Here is a 13554-nt window from a genome sequence, read left to right as displayed (position 1 = left end):
CAGGCTCAAACTGCATTCAAGGAAAAACTCATAAAACAAAAGGTCGCGCTGCTCAGGGAAGTGAAAACCTTCCCGGAGGGCATGCATTTGGTGCACTATAAAACCTCCTTAAAATAAATTCATGGTTCTGGAAGAACGGTCCTTCAAGACCTCAGAAGTGCTCTTAAAATTCTTTTTGACTAAAAATTATACAAGATTTAATGCTAGACGCTTAAAGTTTGATATCAAAGTTTGATACCAGAAATTAATTAAACTTGAATTCCTCTTAGTTTGAACTTTTGTTTGGTTTTGAAATACTTTTTTTATGAATTATTTTTTTTAGAATTGGTCTATAATTATTATTTATATTATTATTATATATATCCTCAATCTAAAATGCTGATCAAATCGAAAATTTGGCGTAAAAGCCAAAATTATCAAAATCATGAAAAATTGTTTGAGATCTTAAATGTCTGAATAAAAGTACATGTCCAGCATTTTTGTACGAAAGGGCATGCAAGCTAAACAATTCTTAAATATGCTACAAAAGTTTTTCTTTTTTTTAATATAAAATTTTAACCTATTATCTTCAAAAGTTAAATCAAGAATTCAACAAGAATTTTGAGCATTTTCTTTGTGACAAAAGCTTAGCAAAAAACTAAAGTGAGTAAAGAATTCATAATTAACGTAAAAAGTATACCGTAAAAGTCGAATTTGATGTAACCATAGTACCGAAAGACGTCGTTCGTTCGTTCGTGTTTAACATTAAACATTCAGTCTTAGTTAGTCTTTCATTCGGTAAGGACGTTTTGCGTTCGAATGGCAATCGAATAATCGTGCATTGCATACAAACGATTTCAAAATAAAAGTATATTATTCCTGACAGTAAAAAATAAAATATTTAAGCGTCGGTTAGTGTCAAGAAAAAAAAAAGTTTTTCATCATATCTTATATTTATTTTGCATGGTCAATTGTAAATATCAAAAACTATTTATACATTATATTATAATAAAAAAGACTGTTGTTTGCATATTAGTGATTTTCTCTTTGAATTTATTCATCGCCACTTTTGGTGAGGAAGCATGAATAAACCTTTTTAGGAGAAGAAAAGAATTACTACATAAGTGCATATTTTGTGAGCATCGGGTGAAATCTCAACGGCAGTTATCAAAACAGAAAATCAAAACTACCGACAGGTAATACACATCTATTTTCATGTGTGTGCAATTTTTAATTGTTATTATTTATTATGATGACAAAAGCAGAAAATAAAAAACATATTAAACATAAATATTAAATGAAGATATTATAATCAAATTGAGTATTTACTCAAGCAAAATTAAATTATTTTCAAGTATTTTCTGCAAGTAAGACTATATCGTAAAAAGTGTAATGGATGTAGATAGGTGTTAATTATGCAAATACTTTTAACACACATCATCGTGTTTATATACTTTTACATAATGCATTATTGGAATGTAACAAACAGTAATCCTAATAGCGGGCGCCTTAGAAAATACAATAATAATTTATCCATAGGTTCAAACTTGAGCTTATATATCTATATTTGTATATTATTATTTATTTAAAATTTTCATTTAAAAGTTATCATGAAGTTTGCCATATTAGTAGGTATGATGAGATAATGAGAGATACTATAATGTTTCGATCGATTGCTTAAAGTTATTTAAATAAAAGTGTTTTTTGTCTTTCAAACACTATATATAATTTCTTAAACTTCATTTTTTTAAAATGATTTATTAAGTTTATATTGATTTCACCTGAATATTTTTTCCTTATCTTACGAGACAAGTGTATATATTTCTTATCGCTTTTTTCTTATTAACTATTCAAATAATAATAACAATAATAAAAGTAAACAAAATGAAAAAAAGTTCTAAAACGTCTTTATGAATTATTTTCAAACATATCTTAAATTTTTGTAGATATAGGTAATTTTTTGTAATTGGCACAAAGGTTTTTCAATCAATATATCGATCATTTGCGAGCGTACCTCCTCAAATTATGTATTTTTAGCAACACCGTATCCTTTATCTGATAGAGAGATGAAATTCGTCGTTATATTTTGTGTTAAAACAATTTGTTTCGTGATGTGCCTATGTAATGAAACTTAATATAGTAGTGTAGTTTTGCTATATGTTAGTGTGACACTGTCATCTTGAACTGAATAAAATTATATGACCTATAGGCTGATTTCATTTTGATGTATGAGTTGCTTGTACAGAAATGTGATAATGCATATTATGAAAAAAACCCAATATTAACTTTAGATGATGAAGTAGTATGAAATGAAAAAGTGAACGAACAAATTGGTGTATCTTACTGATACATTGTTATGTTAAGATAATATGTTTAGCAAGTTGTGATATTTTCATAAATTGCCGGTTATTATTTAGATTTTTGTCTCTTAATAATCAGATCTTTAAGGTTTTTTTTAATGTTCATTTTCTTTTCTCTTTTTATTGTAGGTGTCCCTCAATGACCGAAATGAGCAACAATGTTCATTAATAAAAATGTGGACAGTGCATGAAAATATTAGAAAAAGCTAAAACAAACATTTGAAGTTTAACATGCACGTTAAGTTTTATGTGTAAATACCTAGCATAATGAAGTATGGTGTAGTAGAGTGAAAAAATAAATAAAAAACAAGTTTTACAGTATTACACATATTTTGAACAACTCAACACACATGTGAATGCACGTTTATTGTTAGAAGCAACACCAATTGACCAATTATTTGTGGCTTTTAAAGTTTGATTAATTTACATTTCTTTAGACAATTAGTTATATGCGGACCGCTCTTTCATAAAATATACCTATTTGTATGAAACTACGAAGCACGAGTGCATATTATAATAAGAATTGTAAGAAACCTACTTACGATACAACATTTATACGCATTTGTTTGCTTAATAATAAAGATTCTATTGGTCGTACTATCAAAGTAAATAAGCAACACAATACGACTCTTCTTCTAATACTAAATCTGTGTATAATTAATCATAAGGAACATTTACAATCGGTCAGATATGAAATAAAAAATCATCACTTGAAAGAAATTCATTCATAAGATAAAAAATAATTCATATAAATGAAGACATATCAAAATTAGTGCAACCATTTTATTATTTGAAGAAAGTGTTTATCAATCAATTAAAAAAAAAATAAAAAAAAAATATGCTGAGTTGAGCATCAAAATATTCATACATATAAAAAGTACAGTTGTGCAACATAAACTGATGTGACAATTCAATGATAAACCAAAAAAGGTACAATGAGGTCACCTATATACAATGTAAGTAACCCATTTTATTTATTCCTTGACAATCCTTATCATTTTTTTTTTTAAATTAAATATAAAGTCAGATTGTAAATTAAGATTAAACTTCTTTAGTGAACAAGTTGCAATTTAAATTTCTGGACTAATTATTACTAAATTTAAGAGCTTAAGCCGCCAACCTTTCTTTTATCAGAATATTCACTAAAAAATCAATGTGATACCGCTGTATGTAGCTCTAAACTTCGTGTGTTATATTTTGCCAAAGCAGCAAATATTTCAATTTATTTTGTTATTATTAACTTTGATGCATGCAACGGCCTTTCCGTGTGTATTTATGTACATTTATACATGTATATTTTTTATGGAAAACGTTTATCGAATATTAATTTTTGTAGTTCTCGTACGAGTTAGGCCACATTTATTATATATATATAAGAAACATAACATATATAAATATGCATCAACATGTGTAACACCAAAACATCATATAAACTACAACACAAACATATTTGTCTGGAATACCTGTGTATATAATATTGTCAGTGTTGAGATTGTGCGCATAAATTATTAACATTATAACATTAATAAACATAAAATTACTTTTTTCAAATCTTATTATATTATATTGTTCTCTATACACGTTCAAAATATATATTAATATTTTTTTAATTAGTTGACATATTTCATGTTTTTATTACCTACGTAAATTTTTGATGTGTTCATGTTTGTAATGTATCTGAGATTATTTGACTTGTTATCCGCATATATGCGTCTATTCCTTCTTCGAATACCAATTGGGTTCGATTTAATTATAATATACCGCATTGATGTTCAAATTAAAAGAAAAAAAACTTTCTAATGTGGTTTTTGGTACAACATCAAAACATTGTATGTATAATGTTAAAAAAATCCTAGCTTGTTTTGTTTTAAAAGTTAAGTAAAATACTTTGCGCCAGTTATTGTTTTTAGATCGCACAAAAATTGATTCTTTATTTGATGCAGTTGAAAAGTATGTACGACATTGTATTTGTTTTTTATTCAATATACTTTTTTCCAAGTGACCTCAAAATATGCTTGAAACATCGTAGTCAATAAAAATCAATTTGAACCAACACCTAAAGCACAGTCTGTAATCAGATCCCCCTTTTAATACTAAGTGGTAGACATGCATAGCAGGAAAAGGTATATGTACTTCCGTACAAATAACTAAGCACATGTGAATCATTGTTTAATTTGTCTAAATATATTCCCTTTTTGTCGTTTGACTAAGGTTTTCTTCGAAGCTAATTTCATATTGCACAGAAAATAAGACTGTAACTCAAGATCCAGAACAATTTAAAGAAAGTTTCTATTTTATACGTATATATTTTTTTAATGTTTTTCCAATCTTTAATTAGAATTTCTATTGTACATATATCTACTTTTTTTTTTGAATATTGATGTGTCTGTGTGTGTGACTGATTCCGTTGATATTGTAATGTTTTGAGTTTTTTCAACTTACTTCGTAAGGCATCTTTCATTTGAAATATAAAATAAAAATACTTTGTCAACAAAAAAGAGAGGCAAAGAAATATGTGTACTGTAAGAGAAAAAAATTTAAAACCTGTTCGTTTAGCATGCGATATTGGAGGCGTCTTTCGTTTTTGTGATTATGATATCTTAACTAGAAAGAAAGCATAAGAATTTATTATTTACATACTTTTAACAAATACTAAAAACATTGACGTTGAAAATACCACCCGACAAGATGAAATAAAATATTCACTCTTCTCGGTAGACTGTAATTTTAACATGTAATGCTAAGCAGTTTTGACGTTGACCAATAAATACATAATAATAATAATAAGTATGATTGTGTGAGCTGGCTGCAGCAACTTAACATATACTACATTAAATTTATGATTTTGTACGTATATGGCATAGAGATATATGATATATGTCGTTTCATATTTACTTTTTCATTTTTTTTTTTGTACATAAATACATATACAAATACAATATTATTGTGAGCATAAATAATGTAAATACAATATTCCAGGTTAAAATGCGATGCAGCATATTCTCTCAGGCATTTTGAATACTAGGCATGAAAAAGTAAAGTGTTAAAACGTAATTATAACTATTGCAAAGCGCTAAAAATGTCGCTTAGTTGGAACATGAAACGGATTTGAAGGATGAATCATCACTAATTTTGAATATAGTGCAACTTTTTGACAAAATCACCGAAAAATATATTTCGACCAGTATTGTTTTCACGTATTCACACATTGATGAGTTGTCTCATCGTTTTGTGATTTAAAGATTCTTATTCAAAAAGTTCCGGATTTCGGTTATCTCATAGCTATTGTATTCGTTAGATATTTTTAGAGGTCAATCGAATTTGCATTTGATTTTTTTTTTTATTTTGGATATTTATTTCCATTAAAAATAAAATTTATGTTACAAAGACGAAAAAAATAATGTCGAGACAAAGCTGTCGATCAAAGGTAAATAGTCAAGAGTTGTCTTGTGAATGTTAAATTTGTAGCGGTACAATATTGTACTTTTAAAATGAATATAAGAATATACATATGACAGTTTTTTTTTCAATTGCTTGATTTAATAAATAAATACACATGTTGTACTTACTAACCATACATTTCGTTTGATTACGCAAATTTGTTAAGCAAATAGTTACCTCGTCGACTGATCAGTTGATTTTTTTTCTTCTTCATGAAGATATTGAAAGAAATAAAGTTGAAGCGTGACTTTACAAATTCAGATTTAATATCAAAACCCATGTGTTTTATTTGTCTAAGAGTAATAATATTTACATCGGTCATACAAAAAGCGGGTATTTCTGTCAAAATTATGAAGAATTTAACTCAACAACAATTAATTTGGAAAATCATTGGAATTTCGTCAACATTATAAGTACATGTGAACACTTGTTTTTCTAAATTGTGGATTTATTTAAATATTTTTCGTTGGTCATAGTTATACACAACAGGTGTCTTTATATATTTTTTTTTGTTATGCGAAACTTTATGTTTTTAAATACAAAAGATGCATTTACAGCAAAATAGAATTTCAACAAAAGTGGAGGTTAGTGTATGTTTGCACAGTTATATCATACCAAAATATAACAAATCCTTCATATTTACTAAACGACCAATTAGTAGTGCTCTCACTAAACATATTATTGTGGACTTTATTTATTTATTTAAAAACTTTATAGGTAAATGTACTTTTACTTTGCTTATCATAATGATGTCTAAACTCATTTCGAATCATTTACTTGAAAATAGTATGCATGGTTGTCGCAGCAGCTTTAGAAAGGTGAATCACAATCATAAAATAACGCGTGTGTTTCTAGTATGTGAACAAAGTGTGTTATTTTATTCAAGAAAGCTCCATTAAAAACTTATGAAAATACAGTTTTTATACCGGCGCTACTATAAATAACATATCTTAGGCATTAAGAGTCGAATCAAATGTTGTCCTTAGAGGATCAAAAATGTCTTATTTAAAAAAAAAATAAAATATTGTATAAATGATGACTTGTACTTTGTTTTTGAAAAAAAAAGAAACTGACGCTGAAAGTGAATGAAAGAGCCGTGACTTGCATGTTGATGCTCTTCAGTATTCTTCTTTCCTTTATTATAAACAGTTATCTATATGTGTGGTTTGTTCTTTTCTTTTCGCATTATTTTGTTCGAGCTTGAGTTTTTTAATAGGTAGCATGATATTTTTCAAATACATGTGTGAATATTTGAACAAATTATTTACTTAAAAAAATACTTTATTTTCTTTCGGTAGAAACATGCATGGCAATGAAAAAGTAGAATAAAATAAATTAAAAAATTAATTTTTTTTTAAACCTAAGTTATTTCTGCATAAGAAATCTCAATAAGCATAATAATAATTTGACGAAAGAGAAATTTATTCATGTTAGGTACTGCAATTTTATTGTATTGACACTAAAATATACAGCCAAAAGTGAATGGAATTCGATGATACCAAGAATTGGCATGACCATTAACCAGTTAGAGGCATATCCTTCTTCCTCTTTTTTATATTTTTTTTTTGTTGTTCAATAATATATTGTTTTGGGATCTTTCTGAAAACTATAAAATGATAATAATGAGACAGATTATATATGTAGGACAAATATAAATTTTTGTCTGCTGTAGGTAAACCTTGAAAATGGGAATAACAAAAGGTAACAATAAATTATTTGAAAGGCCTCCGTTAAGAATTCTATTAGCTTGTTTTAATATGAATATAATATTTGTGTATTTTTCTCTAATGTATCAAATATATTGTTGTAAAAACATAATTTAAGATTAAGATTTCATAAAAAAAAAATTGATAATTTCAGCCATATGTGAATTATAGTTTCTAAGCAAATTAAAGGTATTCGAACAAAATCGTTATGATATAATGTGTTCTTAAGAATTAAATGTGTAGCAAGTTTTTTACATGAACATTTAGTAATCTTTGTTTGTGATTTACGTTTCTTTGAATTTTTTACAATGTTCAAAACATCATAACATCACTGAAATACAAAAAAAAAGTTAATTGTATTTGTTTGCATATCCTTTGTTTAGAGACATGTAATGCAAATTACAACACGTTCACATTTGTTCAAACTTGTAAGATATAAAAAAGAACTTATGCAACATGTTAAACACGAAAAAGAGACTTAACATGAATTTGACATCTAAATAAGAAGCACATATAATATAACTTCATGTTCTAGGGCGCCACATTTTAGCTTCAGTCACTTGTAACTTTTGTGAAACAGATACAATCTTACGTACGTGATGTAATGTAGTAAACATGAACTAATACTGGTGAAAACCCCATTCTGATGACTCACTTGTCATCTGTTGTTTCTTCTTTTATCAGACAAAGAATAAATACCTACATCTTTGTGTGTAATTCATGCTCCCTTGTTTATTTTATTTAAGGGATCTCATATCGCATTCCAAAGAATATCTAATGTACACATATGTATAGATAAAGAGCACAATTGTCTTCATATATTTACTTGTGTTATTTAGGTTGAACAAAAAGAGCGGTATTTATTTGTTTATTTTGCATTGGATTGCGATTGTTTATCAGCTACTGTGTAAATGATTATAAATCAATTAAGTAAATAGCGGTTTTATCAATTAATGAAAATTAGGACTAGTTTAAAAACTTCAACATTCGAAGTCAGGGAAAAAAATATGCTGAAAATCCTCAAGCACGGATATATAGAGACTAAGTATGTTGAATGAAATATAGAGTAATATTAGAAAAAAATATATTTTTTAGAAAGATGACAAAAATTCTCGAAATAAATGTTCATTATTTTAGAAAGATTTAAATTTAGAATTCTAAAATTAAGGATTTTTTTAATATTTTTGAAATTTGAATAAATTTTTATATAAAACTGATTTTTTTCAGAAATTTTTAGTTGATATATAAAACTTTTGTTAAGCTTATGCAAAATATCAATTTTACTTGCTAAACTTTCTTTTAAATCAAAATCATTTAGTATCTAAAAAAGAAAGATAAATGCTAAACGCACGATTTTAAAGAGTTAAATAAGGAAATTCACTTACAAATTAATATGCTTTCATTTAATTCTTCCATTTAGAGTTCATCCTAGAAAATTAAAATTTGCTATCACATTTCTTCGTGCTCAATAAAAATATTAAGAGAAAATAGTTTGCCATTTATATTTCAAGTTTATAATTAAATAAATGTTCAGAAAAACTGAAATAAAAATTATTTTGATTTATTTACTGTTGCGAGAATAAAAATATATATTGTAAAATGTTTGATATATTTTGACATCACAACACTTTTATTCTCCACACTTTCCTCTGTTATAAATTTACTCTTTGTAGTAAGAAGACATAATAATGTTTATATTTGAAAACATTATACCTATATAATGTTGTGTAACGTCACGAAGTTTTGCACTAAATGTTGCACAAAAGTCATTTTTTCATAAACAATAATAAATATGAAACATTTTCAAGATGAACTTTGAATCAGTTTATGGGAACGAGAAACTTAGATTTATACACAATAATCCCGCATTATGCGTTTTCCTTTAAAACAAGTAAAATGGTCGACTTTTGTAATTTTAAATCAAGATAAAACAATTGAAAGATAAGTTGTTTGATAAAATCGATCCTATGTTTTTTTGTGCAGTACTGATCTCAATTGTTAAATATTTCTGTATGCATATTAAAAATAGTTAAAGTACCTAGTAAAAAGAAAACAGTGATGAAATTATTTTAAATGTGATGATTTTTGTAATAATTGACTTTACTTTACGAATATTATTTTTAATTTATATTTTCAGGTTTCCAGAGTTAACCGCCATTTCCAAGATTTTATGGATCATCACGGTCATTGTTACAAGCGTATTTTGCTCAAATGTACAACTTTACTCGTCTTGTTCAAACAAACACGTGCATGTGTACTCCAACGGTAGCGTTTTTGCAAATGATGATTCTTTAACACCTCGTAAGTAGTTTTTTTACTCAATTATCTTTTAGTTACGGCGTAAAACGTGAAAAATGAAGAATTATTTTTAAAAATTCAGTTTTTTTTCTGTTAAATTCTGATTTAAAAAAAACCTACGCATCACGTAAAAGGAAGATTTAATTTAAATAAAAATGATTTCTAATTTGTCAAATCTAAAAAAACTTGGCGCCAATAATTTGATCATCAATATTTTAAATTTTTATAAAAGATTCATTACACATCATCAGTAAAACACCATATTCATCTTTTAGTCTTAAGTAAACATACTTAAGTCGACAGTTTAGCTTTTTGGCTATGAATATTTAATGATGTTTTATAAAATTTGAATAGTCGTCTATGCAATGCCGTGTGATGGTGACACAGCAGACACTTTATTTTACCAATGTCACCAATGTGGATTTATGACTTGTTTCATTACACACTAATAATTCATAATAAATTAATCGGAACCTTTGACATTTGGATATGTCAATTATGTTCCATGTTCTTTTGTGTATAATATAAATGTTTTATTTTATATCAATAATTATTTGCCCAAAAGTCATAACTTATTTTATCGTCAAAATGCATTTCTTCCTTTATTCTATTTTTTTTTCTATAAAAATTCAGGTTTATTCTATTTCAAAGCAACTGCTTCCTCTTATTCATTTTGTTCTTACCCCTACAAAGGCAACGTATTTTATTTTTTTCAAAAAGGTGTAATTATAATAACATTGATGTATTTTATCTCTCCATTGTGTACACAATTTCAAAGAGAACAAATAAATGCCATCAATCATCAAATCATTTTATGAATGAACGACTACAAAAAGTGCCTCCCTTGTCAATTGTGTTAAATTGTGCGTAAAATTTCTGTGGCTAATTTTAAGAATGGGACACACGTCTTACATATTTGTACGTTTTTTATATTATCTTATCTATTTGAGGTACCTCGTACAAGATATGTACTTTGTAGTCGTTCGACGTATTTGACTGATACGTTTCATTCATTTATTTATAAAAATAAAAACTTTAATTTCACCTGTATATTTTTTTTTCACGCGGCCCTTTTTGTCAAGCATCATCAATTAATCCAAGATGATTTATGTTCAATCAGTTCCTGTATTCAAAAATATAATATTTAAAACCTCAGGCTGTTTCAAAATACATTTAAAGAGATTTAAAATTGAAGGTTAAGGCAATTGATTTTTGGATCCTTACCAGTTAAAAAGGATCTATAAAGAAATAAGGCGATAGATAAATTTTGGGTGCTTACGTACCACATAAATTGATAAGATTGATACACTTAATTTTATGTGTCAAAATAAAAGATAGTTAAAGCGTTAATGATTGAACAATTCGTTCAAAATTAATTAAGAAATACTTTTGTTATCAAAATATAAATAGACGCATATAAGTGTTAGGTATATATCTGCCATGAAAATATTTTATCAGTTATTATATTTCGAGTAGATAGAGAAATGCTTTCTGCAGAATTCACTTATCATAGAAATTTTAAACGTGTATTTTTTTTCCAGAAATTTTGACTATCTCGACTGATAAAATGTCGTCAAGATTCCTTGTAACTTTGTACGCTCAAGAAGTCGGAATGTATTTGTGTTTTAACAAAAAATGGAAATTGATGGGATTTGTAAGTATTTTCTCTAAAGTTAATTCCTATTTGAAAAGTTTTACATATGTGACTTTACAAATTATTTTTTCTTTTTTTTTTAATGCTTAGAAACGTCGGAGGGCTTGTTCGAGATGTCACTTTGTTGAAACTATGGTTCAAGGTTATTTTAGATATGCATCAGCTGATGATCCCACAAAGTTTATAGGATTTCGGAAGACTGGTAAGCCAGTTAGGCCAATGAACAAAGATCAATCTTGCTACAATTTCCGAAAACGATCATCCTTAACCACATTCAAGACACAACCTAAATTGCCTCCGCTCTGCGTACATAGTAACATTAGTATTAATAATCATAATAATAGTAATAGTAATTATTTTCCTGTCAATAATCCAAACAAAGTATTCTCAAATTTGGCAAATAAAAACCGTTTGCGAAACACAACTTTATCCAGGGCAAAACAAAAGCGAAAAAAGCATTTTGGTGGCTTATTTTCATCCAGCAACTACAATGCACACAAAACTCCACAGTCCAACACTACTAGTTCAGCATATTTAAGCAAAGTCTATGCTCATAATAATATAAAGAATCCGAAAAACCTAGTCTCAATAAATACAGAAAAAATTATACAAAATGGTTATAATGAAAATGGTAACAAATTTATTAGTACACCAAAACATAAAATTAGGCATTCCAATTCCAGACATCACCATGCGAAGCGTAGTTCCAACCAAAAAGGTCTCGAAATAGAGAGTTTTACTTAGTATGATGTCACAAGAAATATTTAAACTGAAATCAATCATTCCAAATTTATTTATATTTTAGGCTGATATTTATAAAAAAAAATCAATATGTTAAGAAACAATCCAACATCTAGAAAGGGATTGAAACTGATACCGTACGCATAGAAAGTAACAAGCTTCTGTTGAGAAACTTAGATTTGTAATCCATTAATATAAGATAATTACAAGATAATCAAAAACAATGTTATTGTTGTAACAGCCTATTTAAAAATCACCAGTATTATTAAATTTTAGTGCAAGAATTTTCTTTGTAAGAATACTATTTTTATATTGTACTATACTATATTGCATTTGTAATAGAAAAATTAATAATAATAATTATATTATATTGTACAATAAGGTGCCATAAATTATATTAAAGTTAAGAAATACTAACAAAGTCATCCAAAAGTGGTATGACTGAATTAATGTTTGATGAAAGAAATAATAATAAATCATTGGTGCCATACATCCTGTAGTATCGATACTACATTTATATAAATAATATGTGTTTTACGTTAAAATTGAACAATATTTGCCTCTTTTTTTCTCTTAGAACACAAAAAATATAATTGCTACAAGCAGGGAGACTGAGATTTAATAAATTGGTAGAGCCTTCATTAAGAACTTCGATCTATTGAAAAAAATAAGTAAATATAAAGAATCAATCAATATCACTAACTACTTGATATGTTATTTAAATACCTGCCAAAGTTATAAACAGTATTTGTAAAATTTTATACAAATTTTAAATTGTTCAAATCATACATATAATCAAAGATGACAATAGAAGAATAAATATGACAATTATTCATGAATCTCTGAATGCAATAAAATATCTTACACTTAATGTCTTTTAAAACTGCAAAAAATGAATCGATTATTTTTTTATTTAACAAACTAAAATGCCATTATTAATGTGATGAATTTGAGCGAATCGCTCTTGGTCTGTCAGACGCTTATAGCATAAATGGCTCGTCATGTCTCATCATGCATCGCGTAAGTATATATATTTATGTAGAAATTTGCCCACACAAGATGAACCATAAAATGGAAAATGCTTTATTAATGTGAAGAGCGTTTTCAATGCACACAAACCATTTAGTTATAATAACCTTTTAATTTCAATATATTAACAATAAGAATATCGATGATATTCATTTTTATGATCTTCCCACTTGTTCATTGTTTCTTCATAATTGTATTGTAAAATTATATCGTTATTACTATTATTATTGTTTTTAAAAACATTACTTCAACACTTCTATGTGTGCCCAAGTTGTTGATGATGTTTTGACGGACGAAAATAAAATAGTTTCCAACAAAAAGGTTTACTTGTAATTTATCTCAGAGA

At 26.9% G+C, this 13554-nt stretch overlaps 1 protein-coding gene across 4 annotated transcripts; it reads left to right on the top strand.

Annotated features, from left to right (window-relative positions):
• The first annotated feature begins 787 nt into the window (after positions 1–787).
• Positions 788–12904, top strand: LOC134838078 (protein dopey homolog PFC0245c). 4 transcript variants are annotated; one of them, XM_063853525.1, is made up of 6 exons: positions 788–1175; positions 2469–3295; positions 9624–9787; positions 11326–11438; positions 11529–12181; positions 12244–12904. In XM_063853525.1, coding segments are annotated over exons 2-6 (933 nt in total). In that variant the 5' UTR covers positions 788–1175; positions 2469–3293; the 3' UTR covers positions 12245–12904. The 4 variants fall into 4 exon arrangements, 3 of the variants coding, with proteins under 3 accessions (XP_063709595.1, XP_063709593.1, XP_063709594.1); XM_063853523.1 differs by having other exon boundaries at positions 11529–12904; XM_063853524.1 differs by having other exon boundaries at positions 875–890; positions 11529–12904.
• The last annotated feature ends 650 nt before the right edge of the window (positions 12905–13554 follow it).

This window comes from Culicoides brevitarsis, chromosome 1 (genome assembly GCF_036172545.1).
Source record: "Culicoides brevitarsis isolate CSIRO-B50_1 chromosome 1, AGI_CSIRO_Cbre_v1, whole genome shotgun sequence".
Taxonomy (NCBI): Eukaryota; Metazoa; Arthropoda; class Insecta; order Diptera; family Ceratopogonidae; genus Culicoides; species Culicoides brevitarsis.
Note: the sequence above shows the minus strand (reverse complement) of the source record. Positions and strands in the feature narration are given on the sequence as shown.

Coding starts and splice junctions, on each gene's coding strand:
- LOC134838078 (XM_063853525.1), top strand. Junction 9,788..11,325: donor TGATGATTCTTTAACACCTC/GTAAGTAGTTTT, acceptor TTTTTTTTCCAG/AAATTTTGACTATCTCGACT. Junction 11,439..11,528: donor AATGGAAATTGATGGGATTT/GTAAGTATTTTC, acceptor TTTAATGCTTAG/AAACGTCGGAGGGCTTGTTC.